Consider the following 16,371-nt stretch of genomic DNA (forward strand, 5'->3'; position numbering starts at 1 on the left):
GACTATTGAATAATTTAATTTGGGATAATTTTTGGAGAATTGGAATAAGTTTAAACATAACCCTTTTCCTCCAACTAACAGTCAAAAATCTCCAATGGTTTTGTAGAAAACCCACTAGCAAAAACCTGTAGAAATACTTAACAAATTTCTACAGAAGGAGAAAAAGCAGGAGTTCCTAAGCTTAAAAGAAAAGGGAGGCTGAGTGGTTAAGTTCATGTGCTCTGCTCCAGCAGTCCAGGCTTTGCCAGTTTCGATCCTGGGCACAGACCTACACACCACTCATCAAGCCATGCTGTGGTGGCATCTCATGTAGAATAACTAGAATGACCTACAACTAGGATATCCAACTATGTACTGGGGCTCTGGGGAGCCTCGCCACCCAAAAAAGAGGAAGATTGGCAATAGATGTTAGCTCACGGCCAATCTTCCTCAACAAAAAAAAAAAAAAAAAGGTAAAGGGTGGAGATGAGGGGGAATTCACACAGAGAACAATAATTGCTTTAACTGCACACAATAAAAATTTTTCATATGCAAAAAGTTGGAGAAGCAAAGGGGTGGAAAATATTGATTATAATGGATAATTATTTGTTACAAAAGCTTATACAGATCATAAAAATCCTTACCTTCAGAGCTGAAATAAGATAAGAATGAATAAAGAAAAATGTAAAGGCATTTTACAAAAATGTGAAGCAAAGTAGGAAAACATTCAATATCATTTATAATCAAAGTGCATTTTATTTTATTTATTTCATTTTTTTGAGGAAGACTAGCCCTAAGCTAATATCTGCCATCAGTCCTCCTCTTTTTGCTGAGGAAGACTGGCCCTGAGCTAACAACCATGCCCATCTTCCTCTACTTTATACGTGGGACGCCTACCACAGCATGGCTTTTGCCAGGCTGTGCCATGTCTGCACCCGGGATCCGAACCGGTGAACCCCGGGCCGCCAAGAAGGGGAAAATGCGAACTTAACCACGACGCCACCGGGCCGGCCCAATTCTTACACATTTTAAAGTTTGAGAATGTGTGATGCAAAAAACCCAAAGCCGATGGCCCCTGCATCTCTGCCCCTGTGCTTGAGGCCTGACTCTGACCATCAAATCATAAAAGGTTAGGAGTTTGAAAATGGTAGAAATGGAGGGAAAAAACCCAAAATAAAACCTTTACCTGTCAGCCTTTTACCCACCTGTCACATCAGGACATGAATGAATAGTCAATCTTTCATAAATTTGCTTAATTTTAAATGAGCAAAGATCTTTATGCCGTAGAACAAAAATGAAATTCATTGCTTTACTAGAATGGCACGACAAACCCACGTTTGCATCAAAATAAACCACTACCCTCCCGAGAGACAGGGAAAGAGGAGGCGGAGACCACGAATACTTGGCTTCTCTTGAAGGTCAGTAGCAGAAGCAGGACAGTTCTCGTGATGCTCCCGACAATACTTAAGCAACAGGACACTGGGGAGTCTGGGGACAGGGTGCACAGGCCTTCAAGGACTCCTCAAGTTGTTCCATCATCACAACTCGGGCACGATGTTCCGGGGGCCAGGACGAGAGGCTCAGGAGCACGCGCTTCACTTGGTTTTGTACACGGGGCTGTCCAAGGATGGTGATTTCGACCAAGTTCCCAGGGTTAACTATGTCCACCGTCAGCAGGGCCCGGCTTTTCCATTCCGTTTCTGGAATTACGGCTTGGTCTGGGCCGAAGACGCAGTCAGCCAGCCAAACATCCACATAAAACCCCACAGGAAGACACCACAGCTGGGTGCGAGCCCGTGGTGGAGGCAGGGGTAACCTCAGCAAGGCTCCCAGGACTGAGCAGGTGTCCATTCCCCACCCGGGCCTCAGCAGCACCTGTGTCGTCCACCATGCTAGCACAGTCGCCCAGGAGCAAGTCCGACCAGCTGGCCCAGACTCCCTGAGTTGGTCTTTGGTCAGCTGGTTGACCGGACTTTGAGGGAAGGGAGTCTTTGCTGGTGACACCTGCTTTACCCTCTTAGCGGCCCTGTGGAGCAGGCATCATGACGTCCCTGCTGAAAGGGACAAACGGAGTCTGAGAGGTAACACATCTTGGTCAGAGGTCTCAGCCCAAGTCTTTACGATGTGAGTTCTTGCTCCTTGAACTATGTTCTGTTGCCTCCTACAAGCTGTGAACATCCCACAGAAACTGCCTGTGTGAAATGCTAATGTGTATCAATGAGAAGGATGGATTAAATTCATGAATATTCACTTTACATATGGCACCCGAGGAGGTGCTGAGGAGGGAGGGTGCACCAGCTGCCTTGAGGCTGACGTGCTCTGAGCATCAAGTCTGCCGGTGACACTTGAAGGGCCGTGGATGAAGGTGTCATGGCAGGCTGCCCCAACCTCGCCGGTCCCCGTGAGCCCAAGGCCCAGCCTGCTTTCAGGGATCATCCCATTTACGCCCTCTATCATTACTCCCTCACTCATCTCTACACTAGTCTCCTGGCTTCCGACACTTGGTCCCTGGACCCTACGCTACCCCTGGGATTTGGCTGCAGCATCTGGAGTTCTCCACTTGGCCCCTTAGGGCTCCATGACCTTGCTCCTCCTCTAGGCCTACCCCGCTTCTGATGGCGTCTGCTGGTCCCTCTTCCCTTTGACAGGAGGGGGTATCTGCACCAACCCTGAAATGCTGCCCATCTCCTGTCCTCACCTCCTCTGGGCTCCCTCACACCCGCCCTCCCAGGCCCCCAGGTGGTCCCTGCATGCCTTGCTGAGTTGAGATGTCACCGTCTCCAAGAGCCGTGGAGGAGTGAGTTCAGGGCCAGCCGTCAGAGATTTCCAAGGGAAGAGAAAATGTGGGTGCCGCCACCACTGCCACGAACACGGTTGATTTGCCCAAGATGAACTGAGCCCCCTGATCTACGGCTGAATCTGTAAACCACCTGGTTTGGGGGCATCTCCAGCAGCAGCAATAAATCTCAGGCCCCTTGAAGACTCTCACTGTGAGTCCCAGTGGATCCAAGCAACAGCCTCCTGCCCTGCCCTTTTGTTTGAGGGTGCCCAGGGTTTGTTTTAATTGGGGATGGGAAGACCTGCAGACACGGAAATGACTGTCATGGAGGAAGAAACTTATACACACGGCTCTCTAGAAGCAGGCGCTGCACGTGAGGCAGGGCCACATGGGGTGCACCAGGGTCACAGAGGGAGTTGGGGAAAATGGAGCGAGAGCCTTTATTGTGGTTTCCATGGGAAGGAACAGGCAGGGCAGGGTAAGCAGGTTTAGGATTGGCTAGTTGGAATAATTTGAGTGGGCTCCAGGGTGTGGAGGCTGTCCCTAGTTGCCTGGTTGCCTGGTACCCGGCTCTGGGATGGATAGCAGGTGGATAGTGAGAACATGGGAGCCTGAGAGAGGAGGCTGTGGGTGTGTGGGCTCTGGATTGGTTGGTTTGCATAGGAAAGTCATGCTCCCAGGTCAGTCACTTCCTATCTCTAGGAATTAACTAGCCCTGGGAGGGACAGTCCCTCCAGGGTCAGCAAGGCCCCAAGATGTCAAAGCATCAAGAATACAGAAGAAGAAGAAGACATGATTAAACCATTGACTCTGTCCTGAGCCATTGGTTCATTCTGTACTGGACTTTCTCCATGAGATTTTACAAATCCTTTGCTAGCAATGGATCACCACAATGAAGACAATAAAAAGCTATCAATTATTTGGCACTTTCTATATGCCAGGCACTTTGCACACATGTGACTAAGTTTGCTCAGTGCAATACAAGTGAAAGTGGTTTTTGCAACCTAGGAAGTATCAGTAAAGGAAGGGGATGTGTTCTTTCTCTTTGCTTCTTTAATTTGACTGGAATGTGGATGTAATGGCTGGAACTTGAACAGCCATTTTAGTTAATAAGGAGAAAGCCTCTGTTGAGACTGTCAGTGCAAAAAGAGGAGATCTGAGTACTTGATGTTCAAGGAGTCACCATATCATCCTTGAGCCACCATCCTGGATTTTACATGAGGGTGAAATAAACTTCTTTGTTTAAACCACAGTTATTTTTATTTTTGAAACACACAGCTAAGGGCAGTCTTAACAGGTAGTTGCTATAATTATGCCAATTTTTTTTTTTTTGAGGAAGATTAGCCCTGAGCTAACATCTGCTGCCAATCCTCCTCTTTTTGCTGAGGAAGACTGGCCCTGAGCTAACATCCATGCCCATCTTCCTCTACTTTATATGTGGGATGCCTGCCACAGCATGGCTTGCCAAGCAGTGCCATGTCCGCACCCGGGATATGAACTGGCGAACCCCAGGCTGACAAAGTGGAATGTGCACACTTAACCACTGTGCCACCGGGCCAGCCCCTATGCCAATTTTAAAGATAAAGAAACAGGCTCAGAGAAGTTAAATATTTTGCTCAAGATCACTGTGACAGAGTGATTGTATTATTGTTTAAAATATTTGAACTCTTCCTTAAAGAGCCTTCCTTATGGAGGCTGGTACTTTCTGTCCCATTGATGTCAGACTTGTCCCTATGACCTGATTTGGCCAATGAAATGAGGGAAGAAATGACACATGCAATTTCCTAGCACAAGTGCTGTCTCATTGTCCCATCATCTTCCTTTATTCCTCTGCTACAGAAATGGCGATGTCACTGATAGGGGCTGCTCCTTCAGCCTGGATCCCAGAGCTATGGCCAACCATGGCCGCCATATGCATGAGTTTGAAATAAATTCCCATTGTTGTGAGCCACTGCGATCTGGGTTATTTTGTTACCACAGCATAATCTAGCCCAAGATGACTAATACAATTGCACACCCAGCAAGAGTTAGGCTGCGGTTTACACCTGCACCGGTCAGGGCCCAGGCAGGAGACAGAAGCCACGTGTCTTAGTGCATTTGGGCTGCTATAACAGAACACCATAGACTGAGTGGCTTAAACAACAAACACTTGTTTCTCACGGTTCTGGAGGCTGGGGAGTCCAAGATCAAGGTGCCAGCAGATTCCATGTCTGCTGAGGGCTTGCTTCCTGGCAAAAGGGGTGAGGGAGCTCTCTGGGGCCTCTTTACAAGGGCACTAATCTCATTCATGAGGCTCCACCCTCACGCCCTAATCACCTCCCAGTGCCCCTAAGACCTCCTATCACCATCACATTGGGGAGCAGGATTTCAATATATGAATCTCAGGGGAACGCAAACATTCAATCCATAATTACACCTCCGAGGTGTGAAGAGTGTGTATTTAACGTAAAGAATTGATAACAAGGTAATGGAAGAAGTTAAAAGAAAACTCTGAAGAACGACAAAGGTAGCAACCACAGGAAGCAGCCAAAACTTCTAGAGCAGAGGCAACAAAGGGAAGATGCAGTAATTATTAAACCTTAAAAATGTAAACGAGGGACCCCAGGGAGCCAAAACTCAGATCCCTGAGCAAGCAGGGGGTGCCAGCTGGCTGGTGCTGATATGTCGGAGGTGGACAAAATGAAGCTGGTCCTGCAGTGCTGGAAACTGCAACCCGGATTCAGGGGCTGCTACAGGGGGAACAGCTGCTGCCACGGCGGTGAAGAAGCCAGGCACGTGGCTCATAGGAGCGGGAAGCAGACAGGAAGGAGCTAGTCCCTCCCGCTAGCGCCCCCTATGGACAGCATTTATCATCAACAAAACGAACTGGCAAAGCCAAAATGAGGTTTGCAGGCTCCCAGCCCCAGCGTCACAAAGAGTGGAGAAGGGTGAGTTTGGAGCTGAGAGACGATAGCACAATGGCATAAACCTAAGCATCGGCACCTTCAAACCCCTCAAGGAGCACTGATTTTCCAAAGGCTCAGAGCTTTCACAGAGATACTAGCACAGCAATCCTTAGGCAGCTTATGCAGAACAGGGGGAAAGGAACCATCTTCCTGCCAGTTGTACGGACTGGGAAGCAGGAGTGGCCAGCCACAGGCTCCAGAACCACCGTGCTTTCCTCTGTGTTCCATCAGCAGGTGCAGCGCCACCCTCAGACCCAGGGAAGAGGGTGCTCTTCCCAGCCCCATGCTGTAGAGGGCCCTGCATTTCAGATACACTTGCCTCTCTCACTTGGGGTCTGGCGCTCAATGCCGTGAATATCTGCTCTTATGACTGACTCCATTCAGGCCCCAGGGAAACATGTCTTCAGATTTCTTGGCCTGTGTCCTCAAATCAAAAGGCAACTGAGTCCAAATATTGAGAAGGTTTGTGGCTTTGCTGCTGGTGATAGTGGACGTGGATGCTGCTTTGGAGTGTGGGGAGGATTTGACTAGTGGAACTGCTTAGATAGAAGATGAATGAACTCACTTTTTTTTTATTATTATTATTATTTTTTATTGAGTTATTGATAGGTTACAATCTTGTGAAATTTCAGTTGTACATTAATGTTTGTCAGTCATGTTGTAGGTGCACCACTTCACCCTTTGTGCCCACCCCCCACCCTACCTTTCCCCTGGTATCCACTAAACTGTTCTTGGTCCATAATTTTAAATTCCTCATATGAGTGGAGTCATACACAGATTATCTTTCTCTCACTGGCTTATTTCACTTAACATAATTCTCTCAAGGTCCATCCATGTTATTGCAAAGGGAATGATTTTGTTCTGTTTTGCAGCTGAGTAGCATTCCATTGTATATATGTACCACATCTTCTTTATCCATTCGTCTGTTGATGGGCACTTAGGTTGCTTCCACGTCTTGGCTATTGTAAACAGTGCTGCAATAAACATTGGGGTGCACAGGACTTTTGGGATTGCTGACTTCAGGCTCTTTGGATAAATACCCAGTAGTGGGATGGCTGGATCGTATGGTAGTTCTATTTTTAGTTTTTTGAGGAATCGCCATACTGTTTTCCATAGTGGCTGCACCAGTTTGCATTCCCACCAGCAGTGTATGAGGGTTCCTTTTTCTCCGCAACCTCTCCAACATTTGTTGCTATTAGTTTTAGATATTTTTGTGAATGAACTCACTTTTAAGGTCCTTATGCTCTTGCTGTGCAGAAGCTTTTAGCTTGATGTTGGCCCACTTGTTGATTTTTGCTTTCGGTGTCATATCCAGAAAATCGTTGCCAAGACCCATGTCAAGGAGCTTTTCCCTATGTTTTCTTCTAGGAGTTTTATGGTTTCAGGTCTTAGGGTTAAGTCTTTAGTCCATTTCAAGTTAATTCTTGTGAGTGGTGTAAGACAGAGGTGCAACTTCATTCTTCTGCATATGGTTATTCTGCTTTCCCAGCATCATTTATTGAAGAGACTGTCCTTACCCCATTGAGTATCCTTGGCTCCCTTGTCAAATATTAGTTGACTTTATATGCAGGGGTTTATTTCTTGGCTCTTAATTCTGTTCCATTGGTCTATGTGTCTATTTTTTTGCCAGTACCATAGCATTTTTTTTTTTTTTAAGATTGGCACCTGAGTTAACAACTGTTGCCAATCTTCTTTTTTTTTCTGCTTTATCTCCCCAAATCCCCCCGTACATAGTTGTATATCCTAGTTGCATGTCCTTCTAGTTGTGGCATGTGGGACACCGCCTCAACGTGGCCTGACGAGCGGTGCCATGTCCGTGCCCAGGATGCAAACCCTGGGCTGCCACAGGGGAGCACGTGAACTTAACCACTCGGCCACGGAGCCGGCCCCTAATACCATAGCATTTTAATTCCTATAGCTTTATAGTATAGTTTGAAACCAGGAAGTGTGATGCCTCTGGCTTTTTCTTTCTCAGGATTGCTTTGGCTATCAACAAATGGGACTACATCAAACTAAAAAGCTTCTGCACAGCAAAGGAAATAATCAACACAATGAAAAGGCAACCTACAGAATGGGAGAAAATATTTGCAAACCATATATCAGATAAGGGGTTAATATTCGAAACATGTAAAGAACTCATACAATTCACTAACAACTACAACAACAAAAACAATACAATGAAAAAATGGGCAGAGGATCTGAATAGACGTTTTTCCAAAGAAGATACACAGATGGCCAACAGACACATGAAAAGATGCTCAACATCACTATGCATCAGGGAAATGCAAATCAAAATCACCATGAGATATCACCTGACACCTGTTCAAATGGCTATTATCAAAAAGACAAGAAATAACAAGTGTTGGCAAGGATGTGGAGAGAAAGGACCCTTGTGCTCTGTTGGTGGGAATATAAATTGGTGCAGCTGCTATGGAAAACAGTATGGAGGTCCTTCAAAAAAGTTAAAAATAGAACTACCATATGATCCGGCAATTCCACTTCTAGATATATATTCAAAGGAAATGAAAACACGATATCAAGAAGTTATCTTTACTCTCATGTTTATTGCAGCATATTCACTATAGCCAAGATATAGAAACAACCTAAGTGTCCACCAATGGATGGATGGACAAAGAAGCTGTGGTATATATATATAATGGAATATTATTCAGCTGTGAGAAAGAAGGAAATCTTGACATTTGGAACAGCATGGATGGAGCTTGAGGGCATTATGGTAAGTGAGATATGTCAGGCAGAGAAAGAAAAATACTGTATGATCTCACTTATATGTGGACTCTAAAAAGACCAAACTCATAGAAACAGAGAGTAGAATGGCGGTTGCCAGGGGCTGGAGGGTGGAGGAATTGGGGAGATAGTGGATCACTTTGATTCCGTTTTGAGAACAGACTGGGCATGGGAGGGCAAAGGTAGAGAAAAGGTAGAATTGGGGAGACTACATAAGGGGGCCATTTAATAACTCAAGTGATAGATGATGGAGGCATGGACCTGGATGACAGTAGGGGAGGTAGAGAAGAGTGGTTGAATTCTGGATAGCTTCTGAAGGTGGAGCCAACAGCATTTCCTGATGAGTTGAATGTGGAGTGTGAGAGGAAGGGGAGGCACCAGGTTTGCCTCCAAGGTTTTAGCATGAGCCAATGGAAGGATGGGATTCCTATCAACTGAAATGGGAAAATCTGTGGGTAGAGCAGACTGGGAGAAGGACAGTCCATTTTGGACATGTTGAATTTGAGAAGTCTATTAGATGTCCAAGGGGAGATGTGAAAAGGCTTGTCGAAGGATCTGCGGTGGAGATAAACATCTGGGAGTCATCAGTGTGGAGATGATATTGAAAATAAGATCACCAAGGAGTGAATGAAGATAGAAAAAAGAAGAAAAAGTACTAGGGGCCCTGAGGCCACTCCAACTGAGAAAGAGAGAAAGAGAGCTAGAGAGAGAGAGAGAACACCAAAAGAGACTAAGAAGGAGCCACTGGAGAGGTAGGTGGAAAACAAGAGAGTAAGATGACCCAAAAGCCAAGTAAAAAACATGTATCAAAGATGAGAGAATAAATACTAAGTCCAATGCTGCTGATAGGTTAAGTAACTCGAGGACTGGGAATTGACCATTGAATTTTGCAACATGGAAGTCCCTAGTGAGTGATAAGAATGTTTTTGATGGGGGAACTGGAGAAGAAGTCTAATTAGAGTTGATTTAAGAGAGAATGGGAACAGAGAAACAGGAGAGGGCAGGTTTGGATGACTTTCAAAGAGCTTTGCCTACAAAGGGGAGCAAAGCAGAAGGGAGACAGGAGAATTTTTTTTAAATGGAAGAATAATAGCATGTTTGTATGCTGATGGGAATGGTCCTGCAGAGAGTGGGGAACCAATCCTGTAGGACAGAAAGGAGCAGATTTGCTAGACTAACGTTCTTGTGGTGCATGGAGGGAGAGACTGCACGCGGATCATTCCTCACCCTTGATCCTCAGAGTTGTAAGGTTGCACTGTTTTGATTTATTCAGTGTCATAGAGCCAGATGGCATTTGAGTCCCGGAGCCGTGTGTCTATTTTGTGGATATCTCCACCCTGATACGAAGGATTCTGGGAAATTGGAAGACAGTTTGCAGACATGAAAGACAATGCGGAATTTTCCATAGTGCTTGCCTGAGCACCTGGACACACATTTTTAGCTCCTTAGGCACCTCTGTGCTGGGTTTGCCAAGCTCTTGCTTAACAATCAGTGGGATTCTCACTCCTGAGTGAGCACCATCCCCAGGACCCCAAGTTTCACCTACTCCCTCTAATTACCAGTGTTGTCTCTCTGCTGTCATCATGACTGAGGATGATACAACCGCAAAGGGGAGTGAGATGCCAAAAAGGTGGGAGGAGCAGCTTGAGAGAAAGGTGTGGGGACAGTGCGTTTCATGAAGAATGGGGTGATTAACACAAGAGTCTCACAGAGAGGTCAGGCGAGATAAGGGCTGAAAAGCACCCACTGGGTTTGGCAAAAGGAGGCTATTGACCTTTGTCAAAGCAGTTTCAGCGGAGAGGTGGGGAGGAAACCAGGTTGCTGTGGGTTGAGGGTGTGTGGGAGGCGAGGAAGTGGAGACAAAGTGTGAGGGATATTTGTTTGATTTATTGAGCTGCGAAGTGAAGGAAAGAGATGCTCTGACCCCTTAAGGGCGAGCTGGGGTGAGGGGAAAGAGAGTTCAGGAAGGGAGATGTTCGGAGGGTTCACATGCAGAGAGGAGGGATCCAGAAGAGGAGGGACTGGAGGGCCACATCCAGATCAGTGGAACAGAGTTTTGAAGGAGACGGAAGGGCTTCTGAGCACAGTAAAGGGAAGGAGAGAAGAGAAGTGAAAATAGAGATATTCTGAGATGAGGAGAAGTTGGGCGTTCACCTGGTGCAGAATGAGACAAAGTTCCGTAGGATGAAGGACTTTGAGAAATGTTCAGGCTGTGAGAAGAGGCAAAACATTTTTGAAAGGCTAGTGCAGCGAAGAGGCCAGAGCTAGAAAAAGGACTTTGGAGCAACATCGTGGCCTCACTGACTCCATCCATAGGAGTTTAGAGCTGTTGATGCTCCCCGCTCCTCCAGAAAGGAAGCAAGCAGGAGCAGGGGTGGCAGAAGGAGAAGGGGCGGTGAGATAGAAGCCCCAGATTAAGATTAACCAAAACCATAAATAAGGAATCTGTCAGGTATTATGAATGCATTTCTAGCCAGCCAGAGGTAGCCCCTCAGAGTCCAGCTTACCCTCCTTGTGCTCTCTGACCTGTCAGAAACATGGTGGGATGGCAGAAACTCAAATTCCTCTTCCTGTCAAAGGAAAAATTGGGGAATCAGAGAGGAACTGTTTAGAATGCTTCCAGATGGCTCAGTGAGAAAACAACTCAGCTCATGTGGGGTTCAGTGTAATAAAAACAGGCCAAAGAAGTTTCTTTGAGCACAAAAATGCCAGGGTGATAGAGTTACGAGGAAAAGGGTCAATATTTTCTTAGAAGAAATATACATTCATCCTTTGAGACGAGACTGTTACCTTTGGAAGAAGGTTAATGGTGTCAGTGGTGAGGGGTGTTGCCCTCAGGTAATTCAGAAGGAACTAGTGAAAGCTTTCTCTGTCGGGGAGAGCCAACTGCCATCGGAGCACCCCAAACCTCCCCACCCCCTCCTCACCCCAATCCGCAGGGCTGATTCCGAAAACAGGTAGAGGAGCATTTCCAATAACAATTGGAAAACTTGGGGTTCCAGAGCTTGCAAGATGCAAGAACTGAGAGCCAGGACTCTACCAGGTGAGGACAATGGAATTACCCAAGTCAGGGAGGTGGGGACGTTGGGTTGAGGGGCTGGCTTAAAAAGAGTCTGTGGGAGGAACTGAACAATGAGAGCTTGAGGAGTCAGAGAAAGATGGGGACTGAGTGTGTGTTTTTGTGGATGGCAGAGGCCTGAGTCCCCGGCAGTCACAAGGGCCTTGTGGTTAGAAGGCCCCTGTGCTTGGTGTAATCCTCTGATGTCACCTTCTTGAAATCCTTAATATATTTTTGGACAAGGGGCCTCACATTCTCATTCAGCACTAGGACCTGCAAATGATGTAATCAATCCTGTGGGAGGGTTTCCAAGAATCCAAACGAGGTGGTTGAAGTCACCACTACTGCTTTGGGTGGATGTTTGACACTTTAGTAACAAAACCAACCGGGCACCACCAGGCAGAAAGCCCCGAGCAGCAGCCGTCATCTCCTCCAAGACAAGAGATCCTCAGCCCGACTTGCTTGATATTCCCCCTCAGGATGACAAGGGACGACAATTTTCCCCCCAACTGACACCCCCAGCATGACATAGAGTAGAATGGCCCAGCTACACTCTGGTAACCAAGGTAACACCCTCATCCTTAATCCCCACGGGATGGCATTTTGTGGTTGCCATGGCCAAAGATCTGTGTACCTCTTGGTTCCTTTGAAGTAAGTTCTAGTTTCTGTCATTGCTCTCTGTCCTTCATTCAACAACCATTTATTGTTAGTCATTATGTAACAGAGTGTGCCGTCTTCAATCCATCTGCCAAAAGCTTAGCATGCCCCAGCTACCCTTCAAAATAAAGGAGCCTAACAGAGAGAGGCCTGGAAAGAGGAGGAAGGAAGGAGAGGTCATGCAGAGTGCACATGCCATTTCTCCACCCACTTTTCAATGCAAATTCAAGTTCAAAATCCCCTTTCCTCCTGTTCCAAGCACACTATTTAAAAAGTAGCCGTTAATCTTGCAGTATGAATTTAAAAGCTTCTCACAAATTTCCACCTTGGAATCTACAGGGCCCTCTTGTAGGCACTGATGGTTGACCGAGGGACAAAATAATGCAATTGAGCTACGCACTCGACGTGTCAAAGACAGAAGGAATCTTTGGATGAACATCCATTTCCCATAGAGTCTCCACGAAAAAGATTAGAATGTCATTAAATAGAGAGAAAAAATGAAATCTCCCCTTCACATCACGTGTTCACACCTTCCTCTCTCCCCAGCCACTGTCAACAGAATCGTGTGGATTCTCCCACAGCTCCTTCTTCACGTGTCAAGTCATATGTATGTATACATATTTTACATATAACTTTTTTTAATGAATAACAAAACTTTTCTGTTTTCACCATTTTTAAGTATACAGTTAAGTGGCATTAAGTACATTCATATTGTTGTGCCAACATCACCATTATCCATCTCCAGAACTCTTTTCATCTTGCCAAACTGAAACTTTATGTCCGTTCAACACTGCCTCTCCGTTCCTCCCTCCCCCCCGGGCCCCTGGTAACCCCTGACCTACTCTCTGTTTCTGTGATTTTGACCACTCTGAGTACCTCATATGTCTCAGTCCCTTTGAGCTATTATGATAGAATGCCATAGACTGGGTGGCTTATAAACAAAAGGAATTTATTTCTCACAGTTCTGGAGGCTGGAAGTCCAAGATCAAGGTGGCAGCAGATTAGGTGTCTGGAGAGGGCCTGCTTCCTGGTTCATAGACCGACATCTTCTTGCTGTGTCCTCACGAGGTGGAAGGCGTGAGGGAACTCTCCAAGGTCTCTTTTGTAAGCGCACCAATCCCATTCATGAGGGCTCCACCCTCTTGACCTAATCAGTTCCCAAATACCATCACTTTGGGAGTTAGGTTTCAACATAAGAATTTAGGGGCAGGCCAGCCCCATGGCTGAGTGGTTAAAGTTTGGGTGCTCTGCTTCTGCGGCGTGGGTTCACAGGTTCGGATCCTGGGTGCAGGCCTTCTCCACTCATCAGCCATGTTGTGGTGGTGACCCACGTACAAAATAGAGGAAGATTGGCTACAGATGCTAGCTGAGGGAGAATCTTCCTCACCAAAAAAAAAAAAAAAAAAAAAGAATTTGGGGGGCACAAACATTTAGTCTATAGAATCACAGTATTTGTCTTTTTGTGATGGGCTTATTTTGCTTAGCATAATGTCCTCAAGGTTTACCCACGTTGTAGCGTGTCAGAATTTCTTTCCTTTTAAAAACTGAGTAATATTCCATTATACGTATATAACACATTTGGCTTAACCGTTCACATATAACTTTTTAAATAAAAAAATTTAATGTTGGCTGGCCTGGTGGCACAGTGGTTAAGTTCACACATTCCGCTTTGGCAACCCAGGGTCTGCCTGTTGGGATCCCTGGTGCAGACCTATGTACCACTTGCCAAGTCATGCTGTGGCAGGCGTCCCACATGTAAAGTAGAGGAAGATGGGCACAGATGTTAGCTCAGGGCCAGTCTTCCTCAGCAAAAGAGGAGGATTGGTGCAGATGTTAGCTCAGGGCTAATCTTCCTCAAAAAAAAAAATTTAATGGGATCCCAACACACAAAATGTTCTGAATCTTACATTTTTACTTCATGACACCTATTTTCATTATAGCTTATGTGGATCTATGCAATTCTTTTTTAATGATAGTCTATTATACTGTAAAGATGTACCATAGTTCATTTAATCATTTTATTTTTGCTAGCTATTTAGGTGGTATACAGCTAATGCTCTCAACAATCCTACTACGAGTGTCCTTGTGCATACATATTACGCCCATGGGCAAGGGTTTTGTCAGGAGACGTGCTTAGAAGAGGAATTTCCAGATCCCAGGTTATGCTTACTCTTGCAACTGCCAAGTTGCAATTTAAAGAATTTCACCAATTTCTTTTCCCACCAACAATATGCGAATGGGTTTCCTTTCCCAAGTCTTTGCTAATATTTGTCATTGATCTTTCATTGCTATTTGAACATTCATTTTGCTGGCTATTAGTAAAGTGGAGCATCTTTTGATTCTTTTGTTGACTGCTTGAATTCTATGAATTGTCTGTTCATATATTTTACACATTTTTCTCATTTCATCCAAAAAACTACCCTAAGAGCGAGGTGCTGTTACTCTCCCTATTTTACAGTAGAGAACTGAATATCCAAGAGCCAGAGGATGATAAAGAAACTTCCACTGGACAGTAAAACATAGTGGGAGGAGCTCAGCCCTGGAATCAGAATGCCACTTCCTGGCTGTGTTACTCAATTTTTTTCTTTTTAAACATCTGGTGCCCATATTCCTCTTTTTTTTTCTTTTCTCCCCAAAACCCCAGTGTATAGTTGTATATCCTAATTGTGGGTCCTTCTAATTCTTCTGTGTGGGATGCCACCACAGCATGGCTTGCTAAGCGGTATGTAGGTCTGTGCCCAGGATCTGAACTGGCGAACCACAGGCCGCCGAAATAGAGTGCACGAACTTCACCACTCAGCCACGGGGCCAGCCCCTCAGATAAATTACTTAACCTCTTTGTGCTACAATGTCCTCATCTGCAGAATGGAAATACTACTAGTGTCTATCTTATAAGGTCCTTGCGAGGATAAAATGAGACAATCCATGATAATGTTTGAATAGTAGCTGGCACATCACAGACACGCAATATACGCCAGCTATTGTTAATATTATAGAAAAATATGCAGATCTGGAGTAGCCTGGAAAATGTCCATGACACAATAGAAAATGCAAAGAACATCCACTAAATACTCTATATTCTATGATCGCTATTTTGTGACAGCTATGTCTGCTCATGGAGAGAGACTTGGAGGAAATATGCATCTGTGAAAAGAAATTCTTTGTTAGGGCGATGGGATTATGTGCAGCTTTTTTATATCATTCTGTAATTAATGAGAAAGGGAGAGAAGACAGGAGAGGAAACAAACTCCAACTATGGACTTTGCCCTTGAATTTGCCCTTGAAGAGATGGAGGAGGTTTCCAAGCCTCCCCCGGACCAGTCCCTCCCTCCTTGCGAACACAGCTCTGATGTGCCCGAGCCCCAACGAGCTAGCTTGCCATGCGTTCTCCTCTCCAAAGGCTGCTGGTGGCTTTGTCTCTCTGAGTTACAAAAGCCGGGGCTCTGTCTCCGTGGGCATTCATTCTTCCGTTCATTTAACAGTATTCCTGGAGAGCCTTCTATGTGCTGGCCACCATTCTAGACCCTAGGTACACAACGGTGAACTAGACAGGGAAGGTCTTGGATCTTGACTCATCATAAAGAACTTAAGACAATAAAGCAACAAATATATGAACAGAAAACAACCAGATCGTAATAAGTGCTAGGCTGAGAATTAAAATACAGGGCTGTGACAGTGGCTGACTGTGTGGCCACTTTAGATTGATGGTCAAGGAAGGTGCCCTGAGGAGGTAGTGCTTCAGCTGATGGCAAGAAGGTACCAACCTGGGAAGATCAGGGGAAGTATATTCTGGAGAGTGGACAGCATGTTCAAAGGCTCTGGGGCAGAAACCTCTTTGGTGGCAGTGAGGTCTGAAGGAAGGCTGGCGTGGCTGGAGTGTGGTGGGCAGGCGAGGATGAAAGCAGTCAGATCAGATGTGGCTTTGTGAGGGAGGGCGTGGATTTGGGAATTTATTCAAAGTGAGATGGAAAGCCACTGGAAAGTTAAGTAACAAAGTGACTTGTTCTGATTTATATTTTTAGAAAGATCCTCTGGTTACTGTGTGACAAATGGGTTGTAGGGAGATTAGAAGCATGGGCACCAGTTCTAAGGGCACCATGGTGGTCCAGGCAAGAGATGCTCAGGGACTGGGGTGCTGGCAGTGGAGAAGGAGAGAAATGGATGCTGGGATATCTTTTGGAGGTAGAGGTTCCAGGACTTGCAGAAGG

The 16,371-nt window shown here is 45.7% G+C and overlaps 1 protein-coding gene across 1 annotated transcript; it reads right to left on the reverse strand.

Annotated features, from left to right (window-relative positions):
* Positions 1-1,443: 1,443 nt before the first annotated feature.
* LOC124246652 (oocyte-expressed protein homolog) lies at positions 1,444-1,830 on the reverse strand. The gene has a single exon (XM_046675087.1). It carries the CDS (start codon positions 1,828-1,830, stop codon positions 1,444-1,446), a length of 387 nt encoding a protein of 128 aa, XP_046531043.1.
* Between the last annotated feature and the right edge of the window lie 14,541 nt (positions 1,831-16,371).

This window comes from Equus quagga, chromosome 1, assembly GCF_021613505.1.
Source record: "Equus quagga isolate Etosha38 chromosome 1, UCLA_HA_Equagga_1.0, whole genome shotgun sequence".
NCBI classification, from domain to species: domain Eukaryota; kingdom Metazoa; phylum Chordata; class Mammalia; order Perissodactyla; family Equidae; genus Equus; species Equus quagga.